Source organism: Mus caroli, unplaced genomic scaffold (assembly GCF_978045245.1).
Source record: "Mus caroli unplaced genomic scaffold, Mus_caroli_1 scaffold_4, whole genome shotgun sequence".
Lineage (NCBI taxonomy): Eukaryota > Metazoa > Chordata > Mammalia > Rodentia > Muridae > Mus > Mus caroli.
In genome coordinates, this window is record NW_028227259.1 from 67,949,873 (window position 1) to 67,970,707 (window position 20,835).

At 43.2% G+C, this 20,835-nt stretch overlaps 1 protein-coding gene across 1 annotated transcript in view; it reads right to left on the reverse strand.

Annotated features, from left to right (window-relative positions):
- Positions 1–20,835, reverse strand: part of Smim14 (small integral membrane protein 14) — a 45,999-nt gene that overhangs the window by 12,283 nt on the left and 12,881 nt on the right. Inside the window, exons 2-3 of the mRNA XM_021163061.3 lie at positions 9,110–9,218; positions 972–1,020 (exon numbers count right to left, since the gene is read on the reverse strand). Of these exons, the coding sequence (XP_021018720.1) occupies positions 972–1,020; positions 9,110–9,184 (124 nt within the window). The 5' untranslated portion in view covers positions 9,185–9,218. The remainder of the gene's footprint in view (positions 1–971; positions 1,021–9,109; positions 9,219–20,835) is intronic.

Sequence of the window (20,835 nt, forward strand, 5' to 3'; positions counted from 1 at the left end):
TTGAGAGGACCTGCCTAAACACACACACACAAGCACATACACACAGGGAGAAAGGGAGGGAGAGAAGGAGAGAGCACACGCACACTTGCGCCAGATGCTAAATATAAACACTGACCTATTAATAAATGTAATCTGGGGCTGGAAATGTAGGGCAGCTATGGAATACTTGCCCAGTCTGAGCAAGACCCAAGGTTAGAAAACCAGGACCGCTCAATAAGTGAAAACAACATAATCCACAGCCAAAGCTCTCCGATGTGTGCAGGAGACTTCAGGATGCCCCAAGTATACTTTTCAATTAAAAACAAAACAGAACAAAAAACCAACTTTTTTGTGCTGGAAGCAATTTAGAAATAGCAAACTAAAGGCAAACTCCCATGAACAGGCTTTTCTGTCTAAAGATGAAATATAAATTCTTTCCTGAAGACAGAGGTGTACAGTAGAAAACTGTAAATTTCCTTCACTAATTCCCTCTCATGCATTCCCTCCTACACTCTCTGCCCTCGGAAGCCTAGAACCCCTTAAGCCCTATTGGTCTCCCATAACGTATTTTTTTAGCTGAAGAAGTTATCAAGGCAGAGTTGTGCTGTTTTTTTAACACGGGGTCTTGACATGTAGCACAAGATAGCCTAGGATTCACCATTCTCCTGCCTCGGCCTTCCTTCCATGTGGGATTTCAGGCATGTACTACCACCATGGCAGCAAGAGTTGTGGGAGTGAGTCTTCCTTGAGGAGCCCATAACCGCATTTGAGGCAGACAAAACACTTTTGAGTCTATCATGCACCAAGTATACACTGGAGAACCACTTACCTTAAAATAAACTAATCAGGCATGATGATAAACAATTAACATCCTAGCACCTGGGGAGGTGGAGGTCATACAATCAGAGGTTCAGGGCCAGCCTTGGCTACATGAAACGGTTTTGCGTGTGTTGTGCCCCAGGCCCACCCTCCTGCTGCCCGATGCTACTTACACTCCCGAAGGCATTCTGTGTCGGTGCAGTAGGACTGGGACTGCCGGAGCTGCAGTAACAGAAAGGAGAGTTAGCCACTGACCCACCAACATGGCGGGGGCAACCAGACTGCGGTGGGGGTTGGGGGGCACGGGGTGGGTAGGTGCCGGGGTGGATCAACAGAATACAGCACAGGAGCTAGCTCAGCATGCATGCAGCCCTGCATGTAATTCCTAGCACCACATAATAAACAAGCAATTTTTTTTTTTAAGTTTAGACATTTATTTTATAGGAGTATTTTGCCTGCAAGTTTGTCTGTGCACCACATATACACCTGGTGCCCAACAGAGGTCAGGACTGGGCATCTGAGTTACAGAGTTTGTAAGCTACTATGTGTGTGTTAGGAAATGAACCAGGTCCAGTCCTCTGGAAGAGCAGCCAGTGCGCTTAACCTGCTGAGCCATCTCTCTAGGCTCTTTATTTTGTGATTGGTTCTCATGTAGGCCATGCTAGCCTCAAACTCACTACATAGCAGATGACCATAAACTCCAATCCTCCTTGTCTCTACCTCCCCAAGGCTGGAGTGAAGAGCAGTAACTTTTCAGTTTGGTCTCTTGAATGACAGACAACCTCTTACATATTCAGTAACCCACCCTGCAACTGCATGGCAACCTGCACAACAACTGCTGAGCTGGCTAGGCACGGGTGCCACACAGTTACAGGTTAGGCACCACGCTCGTGTTTCAAGGCTTGGGCAGGCAGGTTACCTGACCCCTCCGAGCTCCAGTTCTTCTCATGGGGACAGGAAATTACTTGCTTACCAAGGGACCATCAGGGATTAGCACAGACAACACAATTGAAACACAGTAACAACCAAGTAACACAGTAATCACAGTGTTCTACATAGAGTACAAGCTCATCTAAGCAGGGCTGTGATAACCAACAGACCTGCAAGCTACCCTCTGGATGCTCAGTCTTGCTGAGTCAGAACGGAAGTAAAAAGATCTTAACTAATGTAAGATTAAGATATATATATATATATATATATATATATATATATATATATATATATATATATATATATATTTGTTGTTAATTTGTTGTTGTTTTTCGAGACAGGGTTTCTCTGTGTAGTCCTGGCTGTCCTAGAACTAGCTTTGTAGACCAAGCTGGCATCGAACTCACAGAGATCCACCTGCCTCTGCCTCCCAATTATTGGGATTAAAGGCATGCACCACCACCCAGCCATGAGATATATATCTTAATCCTTAAGAATCCAAAAGGAGGGGAAAAAAAAATCCAAAAGGACTGATTGCTCTTCCAGAGGTCCTGAGTTCAAGTCTCAGAACCTACATGGTGGTTCACAGCCATTTCTAATGGGATCTGATGCCCTTTCCTGGTTGTGTCTGAAAACAGCTACAGTGTTCTCATATACATTCAATAAATAAGTCTTTAAAAATAAATAAATAAAAGAGGGTTGGAGGGCTGGAGAGATGGCTCAGTGGTTAAGAGCACTGACTGCTCTTCCAGAGGTACTAAATTCAATTCCCAGCAACCACATGGTGGCTTTCAACCATCTGTAATGGGACCTGACGCCCTCTTGTGGTGTGTCTGAAGACAGTTATAGTGCACCCATAAATACAATAAACACACCTTAAAAAAAAAAAACAAAAAAAAAACTAAAAGGAATCATCTGAACACTCAAGATTATTCCAAGGGGAAACAAGTCTACGAGACTCTTAAGTCTTAAGAACAGAATCAACCAACCTTTCCACGTGTATGTTTTTTGTGTGTCTATGTGTATGTATAATATATACTTATATACTATGTATAAATATATACACATATATACGTGTGTATGTACATACATGCACTACATACATACACATATATACATACACACACACACTTTAAAATGTTTTAAGATCTTTTTAAAAAAAATTTTGTTGTTGTTGTTCTGTTTTTGTTCAAGGCAGGGTTTCTCTGTGTAGCCCTGGCCATCCTGGAACTCACTCTGCCTTCCAAGTGTTGGGATTAAAGGCATGCACCTCCACTACCCGGCCTATTAAATCTTCAAAAATAAAGTGAAGGGAATGAAGATGACACTCAGTGTCAGAAGACAGCTCCACACCCCTGTGCACACAAAACACACGAACAAACACACATACACAGCTCAAACATACACACCTAAAAACACACCTCTTTGTATGCATACACACACAAACACACATGCACAGCTCAAACATACACACCTAAAAAAAAAAAAACTTAAAACAAATTTGGGGGTAGTAGGGGCTGTCCTGAAACACATTCTGTAGACCAGGCTGGCCTCAAACTTGAGAGATTTACCAGCAGCTGCCTCCCAAGGGCCAAGATTAAAAAAGTGTACTCAACACTGCCTGGCAATTTAAAATAATTTTTATTTTATTTATTTTCTTTCTCTCTTCCTTCCTTCCTTTTCTCTTCTTTTTCCTGAGACTGATTCTCACTATGTGGCCCTGGCTGGCTCGGAAGTTGCCATGTAGACCAGACTGGTGTCAAACTCAGACCCACTTGCCTGTTAAATAATGGGATTAAAGGTGTGCATGCAGCACTATGGTCCACCTTCAAATACATCTTTAAAAAGAGAACTACTAAGTTAGTGAGAGGGCTCAGTCGTTAAGAGCACTGACTGTTCTTCCAGAGGTCCTGAGTTCAATTCCCAGCAACCACATGGTAGCTCACAACCATCTGTAATGGGGTCTGATGCCCTCTTTTCGTGTGTCTGAAGACAGCTACAGTGTACTCAAATGAGAGAGAGAAAGGGAGAGAGAGGGAGGGAGGGAGGGAGAGAGAGAGAGAGAGAGAGAGAGAGAGAGAGAGAGTGAGCAGTTTCAATGGAAACAGAAAAGGTCCTTCTCAAGGCTGCTTTTTGCTTTTCCTGGCTGTAAAGAAATAAATTAAAAGGCAAAACCAAAAACCCACAGTAGATAGTTATAAGGAAATAGCTTTAGTGCTACTTCTGCCTTCAGTTAAAAGCCGACTTAGACCATGGTGTGGTATTGCTGTCTGTGCATTTATATGGTAAATAAAACTGCATGTGACACAACAAGCATGTACTTCAGCTGAAAAGGACTCACAGGGCATCTATGCTCATTCACCTTGTTTTAGAAAACATTTCACAAGCCAGGGAGGGTGGCTCACACCTTTAGGCCCAGCACTGGAGACAAGCCTATCCTACCCAGCAAATTCTAGGCCTGCCAGGGCCACATAGTAAAACCCTGTCTCAAAAAAGACAGACAGACAGACAGACACAGACAGACAGACAGACAGAAAGGATTTAATAAATGAAGCCTAAAGGATTACACTGGGAGAAAGAAGGGACACAGTCCATTGTGAGGATTGGTACAGTGTGTGACGGTGCATGCGTTTGCTTGCCTATGCCTGTACAACTGGGACCAGACGATAACACAAGGTCTCTACTGTTCTCCAATTCAGTTTTATTTTTAAAGATTTATTTTTATATATGTGAGTATACTGTCGCTGTCTTCAGACACACCAGAAGAGGGCATCAGATCCCATTACAGATGGTTGTGAGCCACCATGTGGTTGCTGGGAATTGAACTCAGGACCTTCACAAGAGCAGCCAGTACTTTTTTTTTTTTTTAAAGATTTATTTATTTATTATATGTGTGTACACTGTAGCTGTCTTCAGAAGAGGGCATCAGATTTTTGTTATGGATGATTGTGAGCCACCATGTGGTTGTTGCGATTTGAACTCAGGACCTTTGGAAGAGCAGCTGGTGCTCTTAACCGCTGAACCATCTCACCAGCTCCAACCTGGAACTTTTTGACCAAGTTAGTCCACAGTGATGCTGCAGGGCCCCGTCACTTTCTGTCCCCATGGCACAGCTTGGGGAGGGAGTGACAGACATGGTCCAGCATGTCTGGTTTTCTATGTGTACCTGGGATCTGAACCCAGGTCCTTGTGCTATGTAACTCACTGAGCCATCTTGCCAGCTACCATTTAAAAAATGTTTCTAACCACCCCCACATACACAAATTTTGAAACATCCCCCAAACAAATAGAAACATACGCAACCCCCAAAGTGCAGCTGAATTACAAATGTTCAATGCTCACACATCTCAGCGATGTGGGAGGGAGGAAAGGAGAGGGACCTTAAATTCCTGAGCACTCCAGTCTGCGCATTATTTGTATTGCAGTTGCAAACAGCTCTGAAACGCTAGGTTTATAACAGACGGTTGCTTGCTTTACATCCAACAACCCAGCACTGTAGGTTGATAATAAAATGTATGAACAAGTTTACATTCTTTATACTAAAACTTAGCCATGCAATGAAAATACAGTAACCTGATTAATGTTTATGTCCATAAAAAGGGGACCACCCAAGATTTCTATATTTGTAACTTTTTAAATAATTTTTAAATTATGCTAAGAACAAATCTCATCAATTTAGAAATCAAAGGTAACAAAGCTTCATTATAATTGTTGAAACTTGTGATGGAGAGATGTCTCAGTGGTGAGCATTCTTCCTGCTCTTTCACAGAACCAGAGGTGGAGCCCACACCCATGTTGGGCAACTCACAACCACCCAGCCCCAGATGCAGAGGACCCAACACCTGCCTCTGGAAACTGTGAGAACTGAGCTCACGTGTGCAAACACAGACTCACACATATCTACATAAACAAAATAAAATCTTTCTCTTGTTGTGGGGTTTTTGTTTTGTTTCTGGACAGGGTCACTCTTCATAGCCCTGCCTATAAAGAAACTCAGCGGTCCACCTGCCTCTGCCTCTGCCTCCTGAGTGGTGGGATTAAAGGTGTGCGCCACCACCGCCCCCGGGAGAGTAAGTGCTCTTAGGCAAGCCATTTCTTCAGCCCACCTCTGAAGTCATCCAGAAAATATCTGCCTTTGCCGTTTCCCTCAAGTGTTTCCCTAATTAAAAAAAAAAAAAAAGAATGTAATTTTATGTGCATGAGTTCTGCTGCAGGCATGTGTGTGCACCATGTGTGTGCCTGGTGCTCTTGGAGGTCAGAAGAGGATGTCAAACCAAGTTACAGGTGGATATGCTGGGAACAGAGCTCTCGTTCTGTGTAAGAGCAGCCAGTGCTCCCAACCACTGAGTCACCTCTCCAGCCCCTACAGCTTCCCCTAATTTCAACTCCAGTAGTTTTCAATACATTTTAGGCTTTACAGTAATCCCAGCATGTTGTAGTTTGAGGCCAGCCTGGTCTACAGAGTGAGCTTCAGAACACTCAGAGCTACACAGAGAAGTCTCAAAAAACCCAAAACTAATCAACCAACCAAAACCTCTAAAAAAATAAAACCAATCAATCAATCAATAGACAAATAAATTTGGTTTTTGTTTTGTTTGGTGAGATAAATGCCTAGTTTTGATCTTCTCTATATGGAGATCAGTTTTCCATAAGAAGTTATACAAGGGTTCTTAATTGTTTTTAAATATGTGTGTGTGTGCATGTGTGTGTGTATTTGTGTGTGTGTGTGTGTGCATGTGTGTGTGTATTTGTGTGTGTGTGTGTGCATGTGTGTGTATTTGTGTGTGTGTGTGTGTGTGCATGTGTGTGTGTATTTGTGTGTGTGTGTGTGTGCATGTGTGTGTGTATTTGTGTGTGTGTGTGTGTGCATGTGTGTGTGTATTTGTGTGTGTGTGTGTGTGTGTGTGTGCATGTGTGTGTGTATTTGTGTGTGTGTGTGCCTGCTTGTCTGTCTGTGGAGCATGTGCATGTGGTGCCCATAGAGGTTGCCTGAGAACTCAAATTACAGATGGCTGTGCATGGGCGGCTCTGTGGTGCTGGGGCAGGGGCTTCTCTGAGAGCAGCCATGCTCTGCTCTCACTGCCGAGCCGTCTCCTTGGCTCCCTTAATCTACACGTGTTAGATTTATCACCTCTGCTAATAACCAGTTAACAGAAGACTATGACTTCAAGTTGTGCTTCCCTGGTCGGTCCACGTGTCTGCTTGTGCTGCTCTGACTACAATGGCTCTCTAGAATGCTTTGAAACTGCTTTTATGCCTCTAACTATTGTTTTGGCCACTGTTGGGTCTTTTGTGCTTCCACATAGAGCTTTACAATTTTTTCTAGTTTTACAAAGTTACTGAAGTTACCCGCTATTACACTGTAACTGAGACTCCCTATTTTCTACCAGTGTTTGCTTCATAAAACTAGGTGTTCCTACTCAGTGCATACAAATTCATCATTTTTGACAAACAATCCTATTATCAATACATAATAACCTCCTTTGTGTAACATGTTTTGTCTTTAAATCTATTTATACTTAATCCACTCCTGCTTGCTTTTGGATCCCATTTGCTTGATATGTCATCATTCGTTACTCTTCTACTCTGTGTCCTCACAGGTGAGTTTCTTACAGGCAGCATTCTGTTGAGCATTATCTTCAATCACGTGGTCTACAGTGAGTTTATTTTTTAAAATACATGTATGTGTGTCTGTGTACGGGTGTGTGCATGTGAATGCAGGAGCTTGTAGAGACCAGAAAAGGATGTTGGAACCACTGTAGCTAGAGTTACAGGTGGTCATGACTGCCTCACAACCTGAGAAATGAACCTGGGTTCTCTGAAAGAAAAATAAATACACAATCACTGAACCCTGTCTCCAGCTCATGTCTGTGTTTTATTTATAAAATTATGACTGTAGTCCCTAAGCCGCAAACTTCAAAATCCATCTAAACAGCAGCAGGCCCCTCCTTCCTGCCCCAGTCTAGGATGCCCCTACAGTAGCTGTCAAAAATGGTGTTCCTGATAGCACTGTGACACATCTCAGCCTGCAGCCATCACAGCTGCCCCACAAGAGCTGTCCATGGTGGCTCATCTCTGTTCCTACCTCAGTCTACAGCTCTCATAAAATACCACTGAAGAAGCTGTTCCTTAGGAGCTGTCCACAGTGGCAGCACCTCCTCTCCAGCCTCTTTAGGCAGCTCCACAGAGATGGCCCCTCAGCCAAAGCCACCTACAGGCCAGGAAGGCCTTCCCATCCTAAAGTTAATGTTACCTATTGTACATGAGGCCCTGCATATGAACCCTAAATACATTTTTTAAAGTACTTTATTATTAATAGTGCTCAATTTTCTGTAAAAAGTACACACTCTGATATAAACAGTATTAGTTTTACGCTTAGGAACAAGGAGGGTCTTAAAATGCTCTAAGTTAAATCATACTACACAGATCAATAAGACTATCCGAATTTCTTAATTTAAAATCTGCCTTTGGAGCCAGGCGATGGTGGTGCATGCCTTTAATTCCATCACTCAGGCAGAGGCAGATAGACCTCTGTGAGCTTTGGTCCAGCCTGGTCTACAGATCAAGTTCCCCGTCAGCTTTTCCTCCTGCGTGCTGGAATTAATGATGTTGCACCACCACTGCCCAGATCAAAAAAGTAATTTTGTTATGTCTTTGTCAAATAACTTACTAGGTCTAGAAATGCTTTCTACAGAGATTCTTACTGGGGTGACTTATGGCAAGCTCCACATAACTAAAAACAATGATCTGTTCCAGCATGAATACAACAGGCTCAGCATGATTGTGGTTAACACTGCAGGATGGCCAATGTCCTTAAAAGAAATCTACAGAAATAAAGAGAATAATTGGTTTTCATCTCTAATAAAACAAGTACTGGCAAGTGTTTTATCGTTTTCGTAACTGACCACAGAGTCTCCACTATCAAATACTTCTTAGTGACTCTCTGGAGAAAATCCTCTATTAACCTTGGTGCTGGCTAGTTTCTTCTCTATTACCCACAAGTCACGGTCATCTGGGAAGAGGGAATCCCAACAGAGAACATGTCTTCATTACATCAGCCTGTAGATAAGTCTGTGGGGCATTTTTATGATTGATGGTTGATGTGGGAGGACCCAGGCCACCATGGCAGTGCTGCCCCCTGGGCTGGGTCCTGGGTTGTTAGGAGAATGGGCTAATAAGCAAGACGTGGGCTACAAGGGTGGCCTCTCCTTCAGTTCCTGCCTCAACTTTATGAGGGAAGCTGAAATAATCCCTTCCCTCCCCTAACTGCCTTTGGTCATGACCACCACTGCAGTAGAAACATAACTAAGAGAGACACTGATCCCCTAGGGCCAGGAAGAATCCAGATCAGCTGGGAACTGGACTCATCTGTTCATCTCACCAGGTTGATGAGTCTTCTCATAGCATGTTCGTGAGAGCAAATACATTCACAGGGATCAAATCCTCCTTCAGCCATGGTCACCAGCTTGATCTTACTCAGCTATTTAAACCTAGAAATAAAGAAAAAGACAGTTAATACTGTTGAAAGCGGGGCAGTGGTGACTCATGCCTTTAATCCCAGCACTTGGGAGGCAGAGGCAGGCGGATTTCTGAGTTCGAGGCCAGCCTGGTCTACAGAGTGAGTTCCAGGGCAGCCAGGGATACACAGAGAAACCCTGTCTCGAAAACAAACAAACAAACAAACAACAACAACAACAAAGAATACTGTTGAATTTCTCTTCAGTTATGGAAAATTCATATACTGCATAAGCTATAAGTAGTATCTACTAATGGCATATACCTTATTAATATGGAATAATTACAATTTTATCGTATGATTTATGAACCTATACAAGCTACTGGCTCCTTCTGCCACCAGCCCCACTTTCTGTAAAGTAAGTGTCTTTTGGGTGCTCTAACTGGCTCTGCCTATTCTACTTAATTACTTTATTCCTAAACTTTATTTGCTACTGAAAATTTAAAATTTTAAAGCAACCATTATGCTAACAAGAAAGAAGATTGGCTGAGCACCATGGCATGTGTGTAATCACAGAAATAAGGAGGCTACAGAAATCTGAAACCAGCCTGAAGTACAGAGCAAGTCTGAAGGTAACCTAGGCGACAGAGTCTTCTCCAAAACCCGAGGGAGCAGAGGGCAGAGAGCTCAGTAGTTAGGAGCACTTGCTGCTCTCCAAGAGGACCTGAGTGCCATTCCCAGCACCCACAGTGGGCAGCGCACTACTGCCTGTAACTCCAACTCCAGGGGATCCAAAACCCTCTTCTGGCCTCTGCAGCCTACTGCATGGATATGATACACACAAACCCATGCAGATACACACACATACATATATAAAAAAATTTCAAAAAAAAAACCTGAAAGAAAAATGAGGTTTTAAAAATATCAATGTTTATGGAATTAAATTAATGACAACAGGGGTGGGAGCGGTGGCTCAGCGTTCAAGAGCACTCGAGGACCTCTGAGCCATCTTTCCAGACCCCATCAGGTAATTTTTAAAAAACTTTCCTGAGTGATAGGAAATTAAGTGAATATTGAGATTGACTCATTTTGCTGCCTAGAAGAGTCTTTAATTTAAAACCCAAGCAGGGAGGAAGGTTGACTTCTTACAGAGGATGGGGGTTTGATTCTCAGCATCCACAGAGTGGCTCAAAACCAGCTGTAAACCCAGTTCCTGGGGAGCTAATGCCCTCTTCTGACCAGTCATCCATGTGAATACATACACACACACACACACACACACACACACACACACAAAACATTCATATACATAAAGAAACATAATTTTTTTAAAATTAATGACAACAGCCAGAGATACAGTGTTACACTTTGTTTTGGTTTTTGGTTTTTGTTTTTTTTCAAGACAGGGTTTCTCTGTGTAGCTTTGGCTGTCCTGGAACTCACTCTGTAGACCAGGCTGGTCTCGAACTCAGAAATCCGCCTGCCTCTGCCTTTGCCTCTCAAGTGCTGGGATTAAAGCCACCCCGAGCTCAGTGTTACACTTTGAAAAGCAAGAAGAAATGAGATTCTGGGATGGAGTACTAGCAACCAGATTTATCCTTCTATCTAAAACAATTTTTAGAAACTGGATAAAAATGCATAAAACGGGCCAGAGAGATGACTCAGCAGTCAAGAGCATAAACTGGACTTGCATAAGGAGTCTGATTCCGAGGACCCACACTGGGCAGCTCAAACAGCCTGCCATTCCAGTTCCAGGGGGTTCTGATGTTTCTGCTTTCCATGAGCACCTACACTCAAGTGCACATTTCTCTCTCTCTCTCTCTCTCTCTCTCTCTCTCTCTCTCGCACTCAAGTGCATATTTCTCTCTCTCTCTCTCTCTCTCTCTCTCTCTCTCACACACACACACACACACAAACACACTTAAATAAAATAAATCTTATTAAATACAACAGCATGTTTCAAGCTGGGGTACATTAGGGCAATTTTTAAAAAGATTATTCATTTATTTATCTATTTATTTAATGTACACACAGTTTTGTCTGCTTTTGTATCTTTATACCAAAAGAGAGCATTGGATCCTATATGACTACAGTTATAAATGGTTGTGAGCTACCATGTAGGTGCTGGGAATTGAACCCAGGACCTCTGAGCCATCTTTCCAGACCCCATCAGGTAATTTTTAAAAAACTTTCCTGAGTGATAGGAAATTAAGTGAATATTGAGATTGACTCATTTTGCTGCCTAGAAGAGTCTTTAATTTAAAACCCAAGCAGGGAGGAAGGTTGACTTCAAATAAAATTGTGAACAGGAGGAGGGGGGACAACAGGAGTCAGGCTGAAGAGGGTCTTTGGGTTACAGTGAGCATCAGGTCTTTATTCAAAGAGCAATGTGGAGCCCACCATGGTAGAGCTGCCCTAGCTTATTTTGAATGAAAAAAAAAATCACCTCGTCTGTGCCTTACAAAGCTGAGAGGAGGGGCTGGAGAGATGGCTCAGTGGGTAAGAGCACTGACTGCTCTTCCAGAGGTCTTGAGTTCAATTCCCAGCAACCACATGGTGGTTCACAGCCATCTGCAATGAGGCCTGATGCCTTCTTCTGGTGTATCTGAAGGGAGCAATGGTGATGTACTCATATGCAATAAATAAATAAATAAATAAATAAATAAATAAATAAATAAATAAATAAATCTTAAAAAAAAAATAGAAAGCAAGCTGAAAGGAGAGAAACCAGAATACATCAAGGAAGTCTGGCCAAGCCTAGCAATGAAGGCCTGCAGCCCCAGCTACCTGGGATGCGAAGCTGGAGGAATGCAAGTTTAAGGTAGGTCTGAGACAGGACACAGAGAAACTTCTAAGGTCAGTCTAAGCAACTTAGCAAGACCTGGTGTCAAAAATTCAACAGTGGTCTTTAGTCAACAGCAGAGCATGTGTCTGCATAGCATGTGGTAAGGTTTAAACTTAATCCCCAGTATACAAAGGAGGGCTGAGGGGAGGAACAGGGAGGAGAGGGACTTTGTAGACATGATGCTCTTTGAATAGATCATTGCTAATGATGCATATGAAGACGGTGAATTACATAAACAGTGTGAGAAGGGCCGGCTTCCTACCCACAACCCTCATAGCAAAATAAACTCTAGACGCACAAGTGATTGAAAGTTCAAAGGACCACGACAGTGTCCACAACTGACATGTGTAAAGTTACATGACTGGGAACGTGTCGAAGGACAGACAAGGAAAGCAAAATCACGGACAACTTTGACAGTAACTCATGAGCCAGAAACGCAGAGTGAAATGAAAAGACAACTTTTGAAAGAGCATGTTCTGTAGGCCAGGCTGGTCTGAACTTGATATACAGGGCACAACTGTGAACTCTGCTCTTACTCCCAAGTCCTGGGATTACGGGTGTGTGCCGTCCATCACACCCAGCTCTCCAGCCTCTCAGCACAGAGGCACTTGAAAGGCACTAGGGAAAAGAGAGACTTCCTTCTACCCCCAACCATCCATCAACCAATGTAAGCTCTTCTCAAGTCTGCCTTTCAATTTATTCACAAAACTCCAACTTGACCTGCCTCTCCTCCCAAGGACTCCATCTTAGTCACCGCCTCAACACCTCCCCACAGCTTCAGCCACAGCACTCACTGAAGAAATACATATGTGCTAGGAATGTATCCACAGACTGGGGTTTTAAGTTATGCTCATCTCGACTGGCTTCCATGTGAATGAGCAGTTTTAGACCCGGACACTCTTTAACAGTGCTATGCTTCTACACAGCTTTCTACAGGTAAAGGGGTAAAGGTGCTCTCAGTTCTACCATAAAGCCTTCACTTTATGGTTGCCATCTTTAAATAACCCTTTTTTTTTTGGGGGGGGGGCAGATGGTGGTGGCTCTCGCCTTTAGTCTCTGCACTCACAAGGCAGCAGCAGTAGGATCTCTGAGTCTGAGGCCAGCCTGGTCTACAGAGTGAGTTCCAGGGCAGGGAAACCCTGTTTCAAAAAAAAAAAAAAAAAAAAAAACCACGGGTGGGGTGGGGTGGGGATGGACAGGACACACAGTTGGTTAGGAAACAAGGTGTGCCAACTCTGCAGCAGAAGCTGAACAATGTAACCAACTTCACCTCACATTTGCTTCACAGCAGATGAAGCTGTACTGTGCTGGGCAAGCCTTAGCAGGGCCACTGAGTCAGAAAGCCTCAAAGAGGCCTTTGATGGAGCACTTAATGCCCTGCTCTCTCACCTTTCCTGCTGCTAAAGCTGCTTGCCTCTTTAGCTTACATCTTTGATGCTAGGCAACAATGCCAACCTCAAAGGAATGGGCTTGCTCCTTAAGGACAAAACCAGCCCACTACTGGTCTCCTTAAATGTGCAGAGCTAGGGACGTAGCTTGATTGACATTAGGCTTGTCTAACATGCAGGGTTTGATTACCCCCAACCTCAGCAACAGAAAGGGCATGCTAGAACATTCCTGTAAATGCCAGCACTCTGCAGGAACATCAGAAATCCAAGGACATCTTGATATAACAAAAAGGTGCAAGTGATTACAAAAGGCCTAAGTCATGAAGACACTCTAGGGCTAGGAGAGAAGGGTCAGTGGCTAAGCACTCACCCTCTTGCAAAGGACCCAGATTAGTACCCAACAGCCACAACTACATGGAGCTCCAGTTCTGGGGAACCCAATGCCCTCTGGTCTCCATGGGTCACAAAGGCACACACATAAAGAGCTACATAAATCAATCCTTTAAAAAGTCAAAAACACACACACTTAAATCTTTCAGCAGTGGTGGCCCACACCTTTAATCCTAGCATGTGGGAGGCAGACACAGGCAGATCTCTGAGTTCAAGGCCAGTGTTGTCTACAAAGTGAGTTCCAGGACAGCCAGGGCTACACTGAGAAACCCTGTCTCAAAAACAAACAAACAAACAAACAAACAACAACAAACCAAGATAATTTAGAGAAGCTGAAGGAATTGCATATGGCTTAAACAAAACTGGCCCTGAGTGGACAATGACATCAGGTAAGTAAGGACTATTTAGAAGCAGCCACTCTAAATTTTTACATTTGGAAATAATACACAAAACATTCAACTTACAGTGTCAGTACTTTCCTAATGAAGTTACTATCTGAGACAGCAACCTGACTGTAGTATATGATCATCAGTTTGTATAGTAAAAGGGATAGATGGGCATATATATACACAGCAAGCTCTCAAGCCCAGCCATTCCTAGACAATTCCTAGTAAGGAAAAGCAGCTGAATGACCCTGGCTGTCACATAGCAGAGCCATCCCCAGTGCTGCAGAAATGGTCAGCCTCTCTCCACCAGGACTTTTCTTGGTGGATTTGGCAGCTGTTTCTATATCTAGTGAAGAAAATGTCCAGTGTTAATAAATTTATAGTCGGCCGTTAAAGACAAATATTCAAGCCAGCCTCCTGGGTTCAACCTACCTAAGTTCGCCTTTGCAAGGGTCTAATTTAATGGCCTCATCAACTGTGGAGGTTAGGAAAGAGACAGTAAATCTACTATGTGTGCTTCTGAGGATGACGCTTATGGCTGGGATTTGATTCCTTAAAGAAACAAACTTGCTTGTTTGTAACCAGCAATAAGTATCAAGAACAACTAGCAGTAAGTATCAAGAGCAAAGCAGCAGACCTTGCCAGTCTTCAGATCAACTCATTTCAAGAGCCGGGCAAGCACAGAAATGGCAACCTTCTTCTAATCCACTTTCATGCCCCAGAGGCACCAGAGGAACAGCCTGGTTCTGCATCCTTTTATGTGAAACCTAAAAATACAAACTCTGCACTTAAGGCCTTGCCAAAACACTGCAGCACCCATCTTAATGTTCAGACATTTTAGAACGGGATATTAAAACTAACATGCCTCAGGTTAAGGGCTTATATAAAAAGAACTTAATGCTTTTCTTTTCCTTCAAGAGCTTTGCTGCTTTTATCAACAGCACAGGGTATACACTGCTAACTATATAGTAATAGAGTCACACAGATATTACTACTCTAGTACGTGAGCATAATCTATTTTAAAAACTCTTTCCTAAGACACAATCTCTTAAGATGTCCAAGAACATCCAAGGGGCACACTACACTGAAACCATTAATTTTCTTTTTGAACAAGATCTCGCTTTACAGCTATGACTAGCTTGCAGCTGGCTGTGCAGACCAAACTGGCCTTGAATTCGCAGAGATCTGTTTGCCTGTCTCCTGAGTGCTTAAAGGTGTACAACACCACAAAACCCTTTGCTAGGATGTCAAGGCCCCAAACTGAGTCCAGGGGTATTTTCTATTATTAGCTTTTAATCACCTATCATGTAAAATTAAGAATTTTTTAATAGGGGCTGGTGAGGTGGCTCAGTGGTTAAGAGCGCCGACTGCTTTTCCTAAGGTCCTGAGTTCAAGTCCCAGCAACCACATGGTGGCTCACAACCATCTGTAATGAGATCTGACTCCCTCTTCTGGAGTGTCTGAAGACAGCTACAGTGTACTTACATATAATAAGTAAATAAATATTTAAAAAAAAGAATTTTTTTATAGGGCTGGAAAAATGGCTCAATGGTTAAGAGCCCTTGCTGCTTGTCTCTAGGACCCAAGTTTGGTTTTCAGAAACCATGTCAAGTGGTTGACACTGGCTATAATTCCACATCAAGGAATCCTACATCCTCCTCTGGCCTGGAGACACACGCAGGTACATGTATGTGTGTGCTCACACAGATACACAGCTTACTTGCTTTTCTCTGACCTAAGTGGCTCCAACGCTGTATTTGAAAGTAGGGTAGGGAAGAGCTCAGCATGTGAAGCACATGCTCTGTGAGCCTAATGGCCCGGGCTTGAACCAAGATACTGTGAAGGAGAAGACCGACTCCCACTAGCGTTCTTCTGGCCTCCACAGATGCAACACGGTATACGTGCATGTACACACTCAGATCTCTTTCTCATAGACACATTCATTCGTACATACAGATGCAAACACACAAAGTAAATTTTAAAATAACATTAAAAATAAATTATCTAAATCCAAGCACTTGGGAGGTAGAGGCAAGTAGTTCTCTAGCTCAAAGCCATACTACTGGTCTACAGAGAATTCTAGGAAAGCCAAGGCTATACTGAGAAATCTGGTCTAAAGATAGATAGATAGATAGATAGATAGATAGATAGATAGATAGATAGAAAGAAAGGAGAGAGAGAGAAAGATGGATGTGGCTCATACCCTCAATCTCAGTGGGCAGAAGCTCAAGGCCAGGCTGATCTACTCAGCAAATACCAGGTCAGACATGCTATACAGTTAAGATTCTTCTCAAAATACTTGTTTTAGAGTAGGGCCTGGGGCACAAGGTGTAGTACCAGCTTTTTGGGAAGCTGAAGCCATAAGGTACCATGTTCAGGATGTCTGGTCAAAGCCAGTCTGACCAGCTTAACAGGAAAAAAAAAATGTTCTCTGCTCCAAGGCCCCCACATGACTGCAGCTTGAATGTTCCTTAATTTTTGAGACTTTATTCTAAAAATATTCATCCTCATTTAACCTTTCTTTTGTCGATCCTGAATTCTCTTTCTTCAATAAATGCTTGTTCTCTACTCCAAGAGGGATCTTGAGAAGGCTACACAGAGAACCTCTGTCTTCACACACACACACACACACACACACACACACACACACACACACGGGAGGGGAGGAGGGGTGACACTTGACACTTTCAGTTTCCTCTTAAGAAAGAAGCTAGAAATTTCCATGTTCAATGTGAAATTCTTGTGGTTGAAGCTTTAAAAAACTATGCAGGGCTTGCACACAGCCAGAATTTAAACTGGGGAAGTGAAAAGAGGGATAGTATTTGAAATAATCATAGTGGTCAGATGATAATAATTCCCCTTATTTTTCTATTTGAATGAAATTATATTTTGGCACATGGGTATGTATATTTTCATATACATGTTCATATCTGCACATACACGTGAGAGATGGTTTGGTGGCTAAGACTACTAGCTGCTCTTTCAGAGTAGTCAAGGTAGATTCCCAACACCCATGCTGAACTCCAGCTCTAGGGGACTGCATGCCCATTTCTGGCCTCTGAGGGGACCTACATTCATGTAGAGCACAAGCTCGCATGCACACACACACACACACACACACACCAATAAAAGTAAATTACATCTTTTTTTTTTTAATGCTGGGCTGATGCGATGGCTAGAAAGGCTGCCGTCAAACGACCTGAGCTGAGTTCATGAGAACCACCAGGTAGGAGAGAACTGACTCCTACACGCTGTCCTCTGTCCTCTGCCATGCCATGTACCAGAGTACACACATGGACATACACAATTACTGTCTAAGAATTCCAAAAAAACCAAAGCCCTATACATTAAGCCACCCTGTCACTCAGTAACTAAAGGACACTTGTTTATAAAGAGATAAACACAAACGGCCCAAATCCTCACCATCTTGGTATCTGAAAGCATTCTATAACTCTCTAGCGACAGGTTACGTGCCTAGGGGACAGAAATAATATGTCTCAGTGTACTGTGAGGGAGAGAATAGCATAAATAGCTAGGCCCCACTGTAAGAGAAGATGAGACAAGGCTCACGTGAGCCAGATCGTGAGCTCTGGGTTAATCTACATACAACACAAGTATGTCTCTTAAAACTGTGTCTTCTGAATTTACATGTGTATGTTCTAAAGACTTCTATTTTGGGGGCTGGCAAGATAGCCAGAGCTACTGGGTAGTGGTGGCGCATGCCTTTAGTCCCAGCACTCGGGAGGCAGAGGCAGGCAGATTTCTGAGTTTGAGGCCAGCCTGGTCTACAAAGTGAGTTGCAGGACAGCCAGGGCTACACAGAGAAACCCTGTCTTGAAAAACAAAAAACAAAAAACAAAAAAACAAAAAACAAAACAAAACAAACAAAAAAGTGGCCAGAGCTATTAAGAGCCCTTCTGAGAGTTCTTTTAGAAGGCCTGGGTTCAAGTCCCAGCAGCCACATGGCAGCTCACATCCATCTGTAACCTCAGTTCCAGGACTTCTGACATCTTCACAGATGTACATGCAGCTAAAAAAAAAAAAAAGAAAAAAAAAAAGAACATAAAATAAACTTTAAAAGAATTCTACACTTTGGTTTTCCCTCTTCTTGAATTTCATGTGGTTTGTGAATTGTATCTTGGGTATTCCGAACTTCTGGGCTAATATCCACTTATCAGTGAATGCATACCATGTGTGTTCTTTTGTGACTGAGTTATCTCACTCAAAATGGTATTTTCTAGTTCCATCCATTTGCCTAAGAATTTCATGAATTCATTGTTTTTAATAGCGGAGTAGTACTCCAATTGTGTAAACGTACCACATTTTCTATATCCATTCCTCTGTTGAGGGGCATCTGGATTCTTTCCAGCTCCTGGCTACTTTGATCCTTCTTAGAAGGGGGAACAAAATACCCATGGGAGGAGTTACAAAGTGTAGAGCAGAGAGTGAAGGAATGGCCATCCAGAGACTGCCCCAGCTGGGGATCCATCCCATATACAACCACCAAACCGAGACACTATTGTGGATGCCAACAAGAGCTTGCTGACAGGAGCCTGATATAGCTGTCTCCTGAGAGGCACCACCAGGGCCTGACAAATAAAGAGGTAGATGCTCGCAGCCTTCCATTGGACTGAGCACAGGGTCCCCAACGAAGGAGCTGAAGGGGTTTGCAACCTCATAGGAGGAACAACAATATGAACTAACCACTACCCCCAGAGCTCCCAGGGACTAAACCACCGACCAAAGAGTACACATGGTGGGATTCATGGCTCTAGCTGCATATGTAGCAGAGGATGGCCTAGTCGGTCATCATTGGAAGGAGAGGCCCTTGGTCCTGTAAGACTCTATGCCCCAGTGTAGTGGAATGCCAGGGCCAGGAAGTGGGAGTGGGTGGGTTGGTGAGTGGGAAGGGGCTAGGGTGTTTTCGGAGGGGAGACCAGGAAAGGGGATAACAATGTAAATAAAGAAAATATCTAATAAAAAATGTAAAAAAAATGAAATAAAAAAAATTTTTTTTAAATTTTTTAAAGACTACTTGCTTATGTGTGTGCACTTGTGTGTGCAGAGGCCACAAGAGGGCACTGGGTGTCCTCCTCTGATATTCTCTCCCTGAATCTGGGCTGCATTTTCTCAGGGAGGCTGGAAGCCAGCAAGTGACAGCAACAGCTTTGTCTCTGCCCTCCTCAGACACAAACTAAATGTGAGGCTGGTTACACGGGTGGAGATGTGAACTCCAGTCTTCATTATTATGCAGCGAGCACCTTTAGCTTCCAATTCACCTCTCCAGTTCCCTATTTTTCTTGTGGACTGAGCCCAGAGACTTGTATTCTGAACTCTCCTACTGAACTGTAGCACAACCCCTAGAAGGACGTTCTTTCTCCTACTAGTGCCCTTGTTCCCAGGGACAAGTACATCTCATGTTTCTTGCACTGAGCAGGTTAAATTGTCTGAACCCTTTACTCAATCAGTAAATCTGTTGGTTAACGTTAATACAGAAGCACTCTTTATCAGTTGGGTGGTGGTGGTGCACACCTTTAATCTCAGCACTCGAGAGGCAGAGGCAGGAGGATGCTGAGTTCGAGGCCAGCCTGGTCTACAGAGCAAGTCCTAGACCAGGGCTACACAGAGATCTACAGAGAGCTGCCTGCCTCTGCCTCCCGAAAGCTGGGATTAAAAGGCACCACTGCCTGGCTATACTTCCCTTTTTTTTTTTTTTTTAAATAAAGTACTAATTTGTATTTTATATACATTGGTGTTCTGCCTGCATCTATGACTCTGTGAACAGGAATTAAAGATAGTTGTGAGCTACCATGTGGGTGTTGGGAATTTAGTCCAAGTCCTTTGAAAGAGCAGCCAATGTCTTTAACTGGCTGCATCACCTCTCCAATGAGCCCCAGCCCCCATCTCCACACACCATTCTTTTTTTCTTTTCTTTTCTTTTATTTTTGAGAGGTCTCAGGAAATCCACAATGGCCTTGGTACTCCTGGGTAACCTACTTCAACCTCCTAAGTGCTGGGATTAAAGCTAGAGGGATGTTTTTGTTTTGTTGTCGACATCTATTTAGCATGGTATGATTATTGTTACTAATTGTGCCTAGTGTACAATGAATCTTTATAACTTTTTCATAGAAAAATAGATAGGGTTTACTGCTTCATTGCCATAGAACTTACTGACATCAGCAGTTTTTCCCTTTATGAGATTGAAATTTTCTACCTTTTCACCGAACGGCAACTCTTTACAGCCCCCTTGGCACTTCTAATGGCCAGGATCATTGCTCTTAGATTCAGGCCTGATACTGAAGTTAGACAAGCTGTCCGGGTTCTGGAGCACAGACAGTAACTATGTGACCAACAAGCAAGCAGCACATACATCATGGACACACTGAGACAAGGGTGACTTACCTCTTGGTGGCACAGAAAGGGATGGGTGAGGTTGAACTGTGCTGTTCCAAATGGGGGAAAACACTGACCTGTGGCTCAGACGTACAACAGCTGCCTGCCCCGAATGACGTACACTGCGTGACTAGCAAAACCGGTCAGTTCTGGAATTTTCTAGTATGTTTACATTGAGCCCCACCTTGTTTTGAGGCAGAATCTCCAATTTATGTCACACTCTGCACTCTAGGATTGTTAGCCTGTAAG